A 13,556-nucleotide genomic window follows, 5' to 3' on the forward strand; every position below is an offset into this window, starting at 1 on the left:
CTATTCGCCCAGGCTAACTTCAGCCATGGCTGTAGGTGCATGGAGAGGTCAGGTGGGATTCGAACCTACAACCTCCAGATTGAACGACCAACTCCTTAACCATTAGGCCACGGCTGTCCTTACTTCCTTCTTTCATTACGGTCTTTCTCCCTCTCTTCTTCCTTGAGTTATTCTCTCTTCTTTCCTTCCTGTCTCTCACTAATTCACTCTTGCAGCGTTATGTGAGGAATAACGGCCGGTGAGGTGTCCCCATATTAAGGGAAATAATGGACGAGGCGGAGCATTCTAACAGCCCGATTGGCTCTTCACTTGACGACCAAATGCGATGGAACGAACGACTGGCTCTTGGCCATAGCAACCAGCAGTTTAGAATTAGTAATGGCAGTTCCCCAGAAAGTTATGAAAAGAAGCAGCTTAGACACCCACATGACATCATAGGTGTCCTGTTCTCGGGGAATGATGGACACCTGCTCAGCCAATCAGAAGACGTTCCGTCTGCTCACCAGGTGATAATTCACTATAATTTATCTCAACTTCCACCCGCTTGTGCACTGGCAGCACAGACTCCGGCACATCTCAACGCACGTCTCTCCTTCCCTCATTCTCTCTTCCTCTCTCTCATTATTTCACTCTGTCTATCCTTATTTACGCCTTCCTTTTATTTATTTCTATTAGGCTACTCATTCTTCCTTTCTTTTATCTTGTGAAATACTATAGCCTGGGGACACTGTCTCACAGTGTGCCACACAGCCCCTCATATGGGCTTGCATGCCCATGGCGACCTGGGTTTGAGTCCTGCCCAGGCCCTTTTCCAGCTCTGCCTCATCTCTCTCTCCCACTCTCTTCCTGACATACTCTTGACTGTCCTATGAGCAATGAAGACACAAAAGCCCTTAGAAATAAGCCTTAATACTGTAGCATACACGGTGAATACATTTATATTCAGTTAGATGTGAAGTGTTGTAGCATACTCTGTGAATACATTTATATTCAGTTAGACATGTCATTCAGTGATAGTTTATGTCCCTCTGTGTCCTGCAGACGTACTCCCCTGAAGGCTTGGAGCTGTGCTCGTACATGTTCAGCGACCCCAACTCCCACATCATGGGCACCTGGGACTACACCTCCTGCACTGACTTCCAGAACATCTCCATCTGCCAGCACTTCGCAGGTCAGCAGGGTGTTAGTTAGGCCCACCTGGGAAACTCCCATTGTCATTGTCCTTGCCACTTCACAGTAGGGGTGGGCGATATGGGCAAAAAAAATTATCTCGATAAGTTTTAGAATTTTCACGATAACGATAAGTTGACGATAATTTCCAAAAAACACTTGCAAAAACCAGTAGGGCCTATTTCAGGAGGGGGGGGGGGTAATCAATGTGTTTGAATTTTACTGTATAGGAATTTGGCAGGGCAGGGTGAGTAAAGCAGATAATTTGTAGGCCTATGTAGCCTAAACTGCATGTTACCAAGAGGTCTGCATAAATGATGGCATGTCTACACTAGGCTACATCACAAAGCATGGCAGTATAACAAAGCTACACATTTATGCTGTCTATTATTTGTGCATGATTCCAGACAAATTTCAATTCTGCACTGGAGGTAGTAGTGCTGCATTTGTGTTGTAACTGGGGAGGGACAGAGAGTTGGGAGAAATGCTGTGCTGAAGAGCTTTTGAATTTAATAACTGGTCTGTAATGTAATACTTCATCACTTGGCATGTAAACATATCCATGTAAATAAAAAATAGTTTTATAATGTATTGCTTATGATTCTGTTATATGACAGCCATTTTTGACTGGAAACAGTGCATGGATAGGAAACTAGGGCAGCTGCAAATTGCATGTGTTGAATTTCACACATTGTAATTTAACTCACTGCACCAGTCTAACTTAACAGTACTTGTCCACCTAAGCAGTTATGCCATCTGTATGCAGGTGGGTGTTTGAGTAGTGAGTAACAGCCACTAATAGTTGTAGAGAACAACATTGCTTATCCTAGTTCGCTAACTAGCATGCTAACAAGCGATTTCTCAGACCAGAGACAAAGCTATTTATCTTCCTAACTATTTGGCTTTCCATAATCACAGACGGTTGCTAAGTAAAGCACATAGTTTCAAAACGCCCTCAGCACCATGCAATGGCTGGTTTAGTGGTTGAATTCCTCATGTAAATCCACCATTTGGATAACAGCAACTCTCCTCCAGTGCCCAGCAGCAGCTGTGCTGTCTGCAGGGTTGCCAGATGAGTCTGATGAGTTTCAGCCCAAAAAATGCTCAAAACCCGCCTAGAAGCTCATAATCCCGCCGAATTCTATTGATTTCTATGGCTAAAATTGGGTGGGTTTTTCTGCGAAATGCCATTTTTTCCCTGCATACGGCCATTCTAAGCAGCCCAATTGGGCGGGAAACAGCCCAATCTGGCAACACTGGCTGTCTGTGCACGAGTGACACGGAAACTTTCTCCTGTCTGGCAAAACGCTGCAGCCCGCCCCCCTCAGCGCTGTCTGCTCATTGGTTCACATACTTTTTTCTCCAGTTCACAACTACATTACTATAGAGCTCGAAAGTCCCGCCCCTTAGTTCCGCGTTTCACGGGACCTAAGCTGACCATCTAACAACAGGGTAGAGAGTAAATCTCTTCTGATCTCAGTCATGATATGCGCTGGGCTACAAATATGCTGTTTAAGAGGCTAGATAAAGATTATTCATGCAGAAGTATCAATGTTTTGTTCCGAGGCCGTCGGCATGAAAAATGTGAAGAAACACAACTTTCTAAAAAGTTTGGGGGTTCGTACGAAAAATTAAGCAAAAATATCAGAAACAACATATATGGAGCTCGTGGCACAACTCGAAGGGGATCGAAATATCATTTTAATACCGCCATTGGATTACATGCTACGATTTTCGGCTAAAAGCGCCGTTGAGGTCCCATGAAATCGGGGGAAGTGACGTCACTTTCAAGCTCTATTGGCTGAAAGGCTTGGCTGTCGTCACTGTCTGAATGAGTCCTGTCACAGCGCTTTTGTTGATTTTAGCGTCTTCATAAAAATATCTCGATATTGCAAAATTACTCATCGTCAAAACAACATTTACGATAACTTCGCAGACGGTATATATCGCCCACCCTTACTTCACAGCATAGGCTAAATGTAGTTAGAGATAGTACTAAGTATAAAAAAAGAAGTATGGGTTGCTTCCAAAATTGGTAACTTATCTAGGTAACTAGTGGACCTGTGTACTTTTCTTATGATCAGCTGACTGCTGTTTGGATCAAATTCGGATTTGTTTTATTTTGAAACCTAAGTGCAGTGTCATGCAGTCCCTGTACATCATTTCTTTCACTATACTGACTGTTTTTTGTTGTTGTTGTTCATTTTTTCTCGTCTCAATGCATGTGTCACTGATATTAACTCCTTTTTTCCTCCTCTTTCCAGACAAGCCTGAGAAAGCCAGTGTCTCGGAGAAAGCCTTCACGGTGCAGGAGCACACCTACCAGCTGGTGCTGAAGAACATGTCGTGGTTCGAGGCCCAGGAGCACTGCAGGAGCCAGGAGATGGAGCTGGCCAGCGTGGCGGACGCCTTCCAGCAGGCCGTGCTCACCGTCAACGTCAGCCGCCTGGGACAGCCCGTCTGGATCGGACTCTACAGCGAGGACGATGTATGTTGGTCTAGAGGGGGAGTTGGGGAGCACTAAGGGGGCATTGAGAGGGAGCGGTCTTAGTTAGCCCGTCTGGATCAAACTCTACAGCGAGGACGACGTATGTGGGGGTAAAGATGGGGGGGCGGCTGTTTTTGTGTTGCGATGTACTGTAGTTTACCTGCATGTGTGTAGCACAACTCAGCCTGTGTGTCCAGCCTGATCTCCAAAAATTCCGTGCTCTTGGACACGGATGTTAAGGGCACAAAATCTGTGTCCAGGAGCATGGATTTTGCCAAAATGTTTTCCGTGCTCCTGGACACGGAATTGTTTTCCGTGATGGGCACACGGAAGTGCTTTCTATAGGCTATTACCACAGCACTGTGTTAACTCTATCATTAGAAAATACCAAGTGCTAATCCTAAACAAAATAATGCTATAGCAATTTAAGTTGTGCCCTGACCAAAACATTCCCTAACCTTAACCCGTCATTAAAGACATATTTTTGACAAATACCTTTTCCAGTTGGTTGCTAGGCTATCAAACTCATATACTGAATGAAAGAAAATTAGCTGTGCCCAGACCAAAACAATCCCTAACCCTAACTTGTCAGTAAGAAATGTTTTTCTTTTTTAGACAAACTATTTGAAATTAGAAAAATCCTGAGAAAACACAAAGACTGTGGAAATAGCCTATAGAAAGCACTTCAAACAATTCCGTGTCCAGGAGCACGGAAAACAATTTCGTGTCCTTAACATCCGTGTCCAGGAGCACGGAATTTTTGGAGATCATGTTGGTGTGTCTGTGTGTGTGTGTGTGTGTGTTGGTGTGTCTGTGTCTGTGTGTGTGTGTGTGTGTGTGTGTGTGTGTGTGTGTGTGTGTGTGTGTGTGTGTGTGTGTGTGTGTGTGTGTGTGTGTGTGTGTGTGTGTGTGTGTGTGTGTCCATATCTCAGGAGGGGGAGCATTACATCTGGTCTGACCACAGCCACACTGTGTTCAGCCGCTGGGCAAAGGAAGGCTCGGCCGGACGCTGCGTCTACCTGGACACAGACGGCTTCTGGAAGGCCACCGAGTGCGAGAGGAGCCTGGGAGCGGCCATATGCCACATCCCACACGGTGAGACACAAGGGTTAATACTACTTCTACTACTACTTCTACCACTACTACTACTTCTACCACTACTACTACTACTACTACTACTACTACTACTACTGTTACTACTACTACTACTACTACTACTACTACTACTACTACTACTACTACTACTACTACTAATAATAATAATAATAATAATAATAATAATAATAATAATAATAATAATAATAGTAAGAGTGTGAGAGGAGCCTGGGAGTAATTGGTAGTAAGTGTTCCCTGAGTTCAAAACCAATGCTTAACCTTACAATGAATTACACAGAGGTAAAATAACTAGAAGAAGTAACACCTTTAGTGTTAATAGGAGTAATAATGGACAATAAATCATCTTAGGATAAGCACATACAGTACAAAATGTTGTTGCTAGAATGGGAAATGCGATAGCTAGAATTAAAAGATGTGTGTATTTGCAATTGCAGAGGACAAGTCTCCGGAGCCCTCTGGGAAATGTCCCCATAAAAGTGGAGGCCCCAACTGGTTCCCCTATGAGAACAACTGCTACACCTTCCAGCTGCTCCACTCCAGGTGGGACCACCACGAGAAGGGAGATATCCAGAAGATATGCCAGCAGTTTGGTGAGTGAGTTGACAGAGCAGTCTTGACGTGTGTGTGTGTGTGTGTGTGTGTGTGTGTGTGTGTGTGTGTGTGTGTGTGTGTGTGTGTGTGTGTGTGTGTGTGTGTGTGTGTGTGTGTGTGTGTGTGTGTGTGTGTGTGTGTGTGTGTGTTCGTGTGTGTGTGTGTGTGTGTGTGTGCGTGTGTGTGCGTGTGTGTGTGCGTGCGTGTGTGTGTTGATATCAAGCTGGTCCACTTCAATAGGACTAGGCCAGAGATGACTGGATCACAGATATTTTTTTTATTGTTGTGCAAATATATGCAGACTGTGCGCGTGTGTGTGTACATGCTATAACAAAGTCCAGTTTTTGATTGATTGATTACATTTCAGTAGATAAGAATGAACATTTTCATCTGAGCATTTTATTTCTTCTAAGAATTCTTTAGTGATTGTCCTATTATTTGCTGTGTTGATCAAAGATGGACTCGCATGACTATGTGAGAATGATATTAAATATCTGATATTGACCGGAAAATGGACTATACTCCCAGAGTCTTGTGATGGCCCGAATTATTGTTTTGAAGAGATCTCACATATTTCAATTGATCTATTCTTCGGTACACACCCGATGAACGATGTTATCTGATATCAGATAAACGGTTCCTAATCGCATTACCCATGATGTGTTTGTGTTGGTATTTATCACGTGTCGGCAAAGCCCTCACTTGAAGGGGATAATGATGTCTGGTCTTGCACATGAAAGAGACGGGCAGACAAAAGACCTGTCCAACAAGATAATACTCACTATTCAGTATTCAGCCCCTGACATAGTATAATGCAGTGGCCTATGGGAAATAATCCGCTTGCCTGTATATTTGGATTAATCAATTTTATGTAGCCCCTTTCCAGACACCATCCTACCACTAGGATATGGTGATAGACACTGAAAAATATAACTACCATTGTACCATACCACTGTGACAGTGCACAGGGCATTTTGTAATAACATCATGACTTAGTTATTGCCGTTCTTGTAACAGCTAATTTATAACAGGGGTTGTGTCTTTGGGGGGTTAATAATGCTTTGTTGAATACGGTGTCAAATAAGCACCACCATCCATTGCAATGTTGTTGTTGTTGTTGGCATTGTCCAAAAGGGAGTCACGTGACTTGACACATGATATCTGGATAACAGTTTCAGTATCAGTGTCTGGATCACAGCATGTGACCTTTCACACTGTTGGACCAGTCTGACAACAGACTTGTTTAGTGTGTTGACACTCCTTCAGAGACACACAAGTCTTGTCCTGGAGCACACAGGCAGACTCACAGTACATAGTGGACATATTGTAGCCTTTAGCTATGGTCTACTCAGTAGATAATGTTGGCATGTATAACAAAATTGATGTTGATATTGATATTCAGGAAGATGCAGTTTATATAGGAACTCCGGATGAAAAGTAGTTATATTATTAATTGTGGCATATTCATATTTAAATTTGAGTATTCACTTGGGTGTGTTATTGTCGTTGTGTTAATAGAATTACGTTGTGTTATTGGAGTGTTTTTAAGGTGTGTTATTAGAGTTACTAGAGTGTTTTTAATTCCCTTACAGACCCGTCAGCATTGCTGAGCTCCTTTTTTTGCAGTATTTGTTTTATTACTAATGCATCAGAGTGACATATTGACTAATGATATTGACATGACTCCGTATGAAACAAAACCAAAAAACTCAACCTAACCAGCCACTGCTTTTCCACCTCTATAAAATCCTCATGACAATATGCATCGATGATTTCCCTCTTATACAGTATTTAGAATAATTCAATAGAGTGAGACACTGAGAACTCCTCACAAAAGAACAACTGGACCAACCACTGCGTTTCTCGTTTCTCTATACAATGCCCTTGACAAGTGAATGAAACACAGTAGTCCTCACTTTCCTAACAAAAGCCAAATTAGCCACTGCTTTTCACCTCTATGGAATTCCCTTGCAGACGAGAACGCATCGCTGGTGACCGTGAGGAATGCGGAGGAGAATGAGTTCCTGAGGCAGCATCTTCTGCCCCTGAAGGACCTGGCCCATTTCATCTGGCTGGGCATGTACCAGGACAACACCAGTAAGAACACAGCTCACTCTTACTACTTTTACCATCTTAATAACACACCAGGACAACACCAGTAAGAACACAGCTCACTCTTACTACTTTTACCATCTGAATAACACACCAGGACATCACCAGTAAGACTGCACCTCCCTCTTACTACAGTACCTTTACAAACCAGGACAACACCAGTAAGACTACTACATCACACTGTTACTACCTTTACAGTCTTGATTCCACACCATGACAACACCAGTAAGCCAAGCCATGCTCTTTTCTGTCTTGGGACTACCTATGTCCATCTTAATTGCTCATTTTATATGGCTGGACATGTAACAGGAAGACGCCAGTACGACTACTTCACACTCTGACTACCTTTACCCATATTTGTTGCTCACTGTGTTTGGCTGGGCATGTACGTACCTACTGTACATAACACCAGTAAGACTGGTAACTACAACCTCACACTATTACTGCCTTCAATAGCCCTTTCTTGCCCATTTTTATTGCTCACTTCGTCTAGCTGGGCACGTACCATGGCAACACCAACAAGACCTGTTCATATATCCCTATCTCCATCTCACTCGTATCACTTTTTCATCCTACCTCTCCTGTGTTATACACTTCCTCTTACCTCCTCATCATTGAAGTAAAACCTGTGTACAACCATGCCTTGTGCTTTTATTTCTTTTTTATTTCATGTTATTTTATTTTACATCATTTTTGTCTTACCTTACTGTACAGCACATTGAATTGCATTCATGTATGAAATGAGCTATACAAATAAAATTGCCTTGCCTTGCCTTGTGTTTACCCCTCTCTACCCCCACCTCCCACCCCTCACAGCCAAGCAGCTGATGTGGTATGACGAGTCCTATGTGCAGTTCTCCAACTGGAAGAACGGCCGGCCGGAGGTGGACGGGGAGTTCCTGGCCGGCCTGGGTCATGCAGACGGACGCTGGGACCTCTACGCCAACAAGGCCTACTTCCAGCCCTTCAAGCAGAACAGTGTGGTTGCCTGCAAGATCGAGCGCAGTGAGTTCACTCAATTTATTGGACCTTTTTTGAGGTTTTATTTTCTTCTTTTGGTTCAAATCCTTTACATTTTGAGGCAAAATGTCTAAACACTTACAGTAGGTCTATATTAAGGCTTTAATGTGCCAGCTTTTTGTAGACAGGTCTTAGGGCCTCAAAACTTCCTCTACGTAAAGGACCACTTCAGTCAATTTCAATATGCTGTTGTATTGCTCACACTACCCTTGACTTGTCAGTACCCGGTGATGCCACATTTTTCGGCTCAGCCCTTTCCGAGATATGAGCTATTCTAATGGGGGCAGCGTTTGTTTACATTTTTAAAAAAATTAACATAGGCCTGCTCCAAATATTTTCTCAAAAGGAAAAGGCTCGAAAAAGGCTGAAGAAGAACAAAAAAAAAACCTCAGGTACTGACAAGTCCAGGGTAGTGTGAGCATTACAACTGCATGTTGAAATTGACTGAAGTTATCCTTTAAAGGGCAACTCCTGCGAATTTCAATGTGCTGTTGTATTGCTCACGCTACCCTTGACTTGTCAGTACCCGGTGACGCCGCAGTTTTTGGCCCAGCCCTTTCCGAGATATGAGCTATTCTAATGGGGGCAACTTTTGTTTACATTTTTAAAAAAATGAGCATAGGCCTACTCCAAATATTTTCCCAAAAGGTATCGCTGTTTGCTAGCTGTCTGCTGATGTTGCATAACCTTTTGGATGTTTTTGGGAATAAATAAAAATGTTTTTTTGAAATGTAAACAAAAGTTGCCCCCATTAGAATAGCTCATATCTCGGAAAGGGCTGAGCCAAAAAATACAGCGTCACTGGGTACTGACAAGTCCAGGGTAGTGTGAGCATTACAACTGCATGTTGAAATTGACTGAAGTTATCCTTTAATACCCGATCCCATCCCATCAGGATTCCATGCTTTAAACAGACTGCTTTTAATCGTGGGTTTACAAGGAATTAATAAGGGTTAAGGAAAGTGACTGGTTACAAGCTAGGTGTTTGTGGTAATATTTCCTGTGTTCCGAAGTGTTAGGAGCTCAGGGTTAAAGGTGCTCCGTGTAATATTTTTAGAAGCTTATTTCCAAAATTCATGCTGCCCATTCACAAATGTTATCTTATTCATAAATACTTAAAACCACCATCTATTGATTATTTAATATACTAATAATTTTGAATTTCCCACTGGTTCATTTTCTTCAGTACAGAGTAGGTAATATTTCTGTTGCGATGGAAGCTCTCTCCCAGATGCTAAAACGCTTAAAAAAATGAATTGACATACATGAACTGACAAATAAGGCGTATTTTTACACCTTTACTGTAATTTACATACATACTGTGTAAGTAAATACTGCAGTGCATGCAGTGCGATAGCACATGCCACGATGCGATTCTGTCATGATGCATAACGATGCATGTGTACCGTGATGCATATTGAATCATGAGCCCCTTGCCTATATGTACCTACCCCTTGTGCCAGCTCTGGGGCGCATTTCTCAAAAGCGTAGTTGTTAGCCTGTTAGCAACTTGGGTAGTTGCCAATGGGAAATTGCACTGCAAACAACAAAGTAGCTGACCAAGTTAGCAACTGTGGTTTTGAGAAATGCGCCCCTGCTTTGTCCTGTGCAGCCCCTAAGATGGAGTTCATGGTGTCTCCGTGGGAGGCCCGCGCCTACGCCAACCTCAGCTACCAAGTGGTGGGACGCAAGCTCAGCTGGTTCCAGGCCCAGGAGGAGTGCGCTCGCGGCGGCGGCCATCTTGCCAGCGTGTCTGACGCAGCGCAGAGCAGCGAGCTGCTGGCCATGGCCAGGAGAGATGGCTTCCCCCTCTGGATCGGCCTCTCCAACCAGGAGGTGAGACCTCCCCACCTACCCTAAACGTCTACATTGCATTATTTTATTCTAGGCAGAAGTGAAGTCACGTTTATTTATATACTCCATTTAATGCACAACAGGGCAAAACCAAAAGATAAAACAATGCAGATATGGAATTTAGACAAAATACAAAATGGTGAAAACAATATTATATTTAAAGACCCTGTGAAGTGTTTGTCTTTCGAAAATTACTTCAAACTACTAGAAGCTAGACTATTTTCTTTTTCTGACTAATTTTCCCCACACTCTTGAACAAGACATACCAGTTGTATCTTTTATTTGAAATGAATCTATCAACATAAGCAGTGTTGTATGGATATTCTGTGTCATCATATTTTTATCAACATGGCTTACATACTGTACTTAGACAAGTTGAGTCTCTCACCCTCTGCCGTCCTCATCAGGGCAATGGCTAAGTGTGCGAGTAGTTAATATCTCATCTTACCATATGTTTTCTCCACCTCTGCCCCCGTCGTCAGGGTAACGGCTCGGTGTACGAGTGGTCAGACGGCTCCAAGTTTGACTTCAGCCCGCTGGGCTTCCACAAGGGCTCGGTGATTGGCAACTGCGTCTTCCTGGACACCTCTGGCATGTGGGTCAGCACCAACTGCCAGGACATGATGGAGGGGGCGCTGTGTTACTACAATGGCAGCACGGAGAGTAAGGATGCACTGACACACCTTCTAATAGCTTCAATTAAAGTAGAAAAACATTTCTTTTTTTTACATTGGTCCCTTGATTTTGCATTATAACATGATGGATTTATAAAGCTATGACTAGATAGTTATTCTCAAGGGTTACCGATTTTTATTTATTTATTAATTATTTATTCATTTATTTTTTGCATTGGGCCCTTGATTTCACATTATAACCTCATGTTCTACTACTCACACCTGTATGTTGTGTGCCATATTCGGCCATGACACATCTTCCTATGGGCAATTTTTGCAGGCACAAACTTTGACGCGTTGGTGGATTGCTTTGTTGGAAACTTCTCGGTGTTGTGGGCATTAATGCAGTTTTTGAAAGTCTGGTAAAGGCGGCTGTGACGTCACATCACGACACCTTATTTTACTGTAAATTAGGCATAAAGGGTTCCATTGTCAGTGGTGATGGTGGTTAGGGCTTGACATTAGCACTCAATCACCCACAATGCAGCTGTACATTTATTTTGATTGATTGATTGATTGATTGATTGATTGATTGATTGATTGATTGATTGATTGATTGATTGATTGATTGATTGATTGGCAATGGGTGGTGGGGGGTTCTTAGCAGAACATTTTACAGTGTAACTTCTTGTTGTTACTGTTATACTGCTGTTGACTGAGTACTTTGTATAGTTCCTTCTAAATCCTCATGCAGAATTCCTATTTGGTTATGTTACATTTTTATGTCATGTCTATGTGCAGAGACGAGTCCTCAGAAAGCCCAGGAGTCTAGCCGCTGCCCGAAGACAGACGGCACGTCCCAATGGGTAGAGCATGGAGACCACTGCTACGCCTTTGACATGACCTTCTACAACTACAGCGTCTATACTCTCGACACCGCAGAGACAGTGTGCCAAGAGCTGCGTAAGTTAGGACACCAATTGCGCTAGCTTAATTTACCGTAAATCCTCATATTGGCCGGGCCTGTATTTACTGAAGTGCATCTTGGACCAGGCCATAATTGGAAGGAGGCCAGAATTAGAGACAGGCCTGTATTCCTATTTGAGCAAAACAGACTACCAGTGGAATGAATAAAACCATGTGTCTACCGTCTACCAATAAAATACTTGGTTCATTTATTGAAAAAGTAGGCTACATTTACCATAACAGTTACGGTATGGTGCGAGTGACTAGGAGACTATCGGTCCATTTCTTACTCACGACTCGGCGTGTGTCACTCCCTCCCTCCTCTGTTTGTCTTTCCTCCCGTTCTCGCCTTGAGCTTATGGACACAAGATGCGGCAAAGTCATTGACATTGATGGTCATATTTACAATATCTGCGGCTGTTTCACTCTCTATTTTACTCCAAACTTCGCAAGGCAAACTTTTTCTTGCTGCAGCCAAATGTTGTAATTTCTGTTATTTCCGGTCCGTATCCTGATCTGAAGCAATTTCTATGTGTGAAGGATGTTACACGTTACGAAGGTTAAGTGAGGTAGCCATATTTTTGTCTAATACTGTAGCGTGCCTCCTATTTTTCCTCCACTGGCAACGCATAGTAAATGCAAATGCATTTACGACAAGGGCTCTCATAACTTTGCAAATAGTGTCTCTTTCTGGGCGCGCTCCCTCTGGCTGTATTCTGGGCTCGTGTTGTTGCTAGGTTACCCAAGCGTCTGCGGGAAAGCTAGAGAAGCTGACCGAAGCGGTCGCTCTCACACAGCTGATATTACACACTGCTGACATGTAATAACTAGTCTTGGCGTGTGCAACACCGTTTGTTTTATAGTAGCAAATGAGTCCTTTTTCGGAGTGAGGAACTGTGTCTAATGTTAACCAGATTACAGTTGATAACGTGAGATATCCGATGAACGGAAAAAAATAATTGATTCTATTTTTAGACCCGGCCTGTCCAAGAGACCAGCCCCAATTTACCTCCGCCGACAGCGAGACTGGCCAATATTAGAATCCCGGCCAGTAATGGAATACAGGCCACAATTAGAGGATTTACGGTAACTAGGCCTGTGCAGTCGCCTTCGACTGCTTAAAGGTGGGGTTGCAGGTTAACCATTTTAAGAAAATGTACTATTATGACATCACGTTGGGGGTTCCGCAGGCTCATAGGAGTCTATGTAGAACCTTAGAATCCTGGGGGAGTTCCCCCAACGTGATGTCATACCTGCAACCTCACCCCGAAACGCGACGCTTCCAGTCCCCCATTCCATCATTCCTACCACTCCCGTCCACCTTTTCAGAAACGTGTATGATAAATACAAAATATAAAATAAATATATTTAATATCTATACATAGATCAATGACATCAATGCATAGGCTTAAAACCAAACGACTAGTGAAAATGAACCCAAAAAACGGCAAATGGTAACACTGTTTTAATGGTTCACTATTACAGTGGATCTATCACATAAGGTACAGTGTAATAACCAGTGTAACAATATCTAATACCATGTAATACCAGTGTAACATCATGTACCAATTTTCTACTTGCATCATGTATTTGTGTGAAAGTGGTATTACATGGTATTGCATATT

The 13,556-nt window shown here is 43.0% G+C and overlaps 1 protein-coding gene across 1 annotated transcript in view; it reads left to right on the forward strand.

Moving 5' to 3' along the window:
* ly75 (lymphocyte antigen 75) overlaps positions 1-13,556 on the forward strand; it is an 80,169-nt gene that overhangs the window by 56,591 nt on the left and 10,022 nt on the right. Inside the window, exons 24-32 of the mRNA XM_063212027.1 lie at positions 1,042-1,171; positions 3,435-3,658; positions 4,591-4,753; positions 5,209-5,364; positions 7,340-7,462; positions 8,294-8,482; positions 10,110-10,333; positions 10,834-11,014; positions 11,767-11,928. Of these exons, the coding sequence (XP_063068097.1) occupies positions 1,042-1,171; positions 3,435-3,658; positions 4,591-4,753; positions 5,209-5,364; positions 7,340-7,462; positions 8,294-8,482; positions 10,110-10,333; positions 10,834-11,014; positions 11,767-11,928 (1,552 nt within the window). The remainder of the gene's footprint in view (positions 1-1,041; positions 1,172-3,434; positions 3,659-4,590; positions 4,754-5,208; positions 5,365-7,339; positions 7,463-8,293; positions 8,483-10,109; positions 10,334-10,833; positions 11,015-11,766; positions 11,929-13,556) is intronic.

The sequence above is a fragment of the Engraulis encrasicolus genome, chromosome 12 (genome assembly GCF_034702125.1).
Source record: "Engraulis encrasicolus isolate BLACKSEA-1 chromosome 12, IST_EnEncr_1.0, whole genome shotgun sequence".
Taxonomy (NCBI): domain Eukaryota; kingdom Metazoa; phylum Chordata; class Actinopteri; order Clupeiformes; family Engraulidae; genus Engraulis; species Engraulis encrasicolus.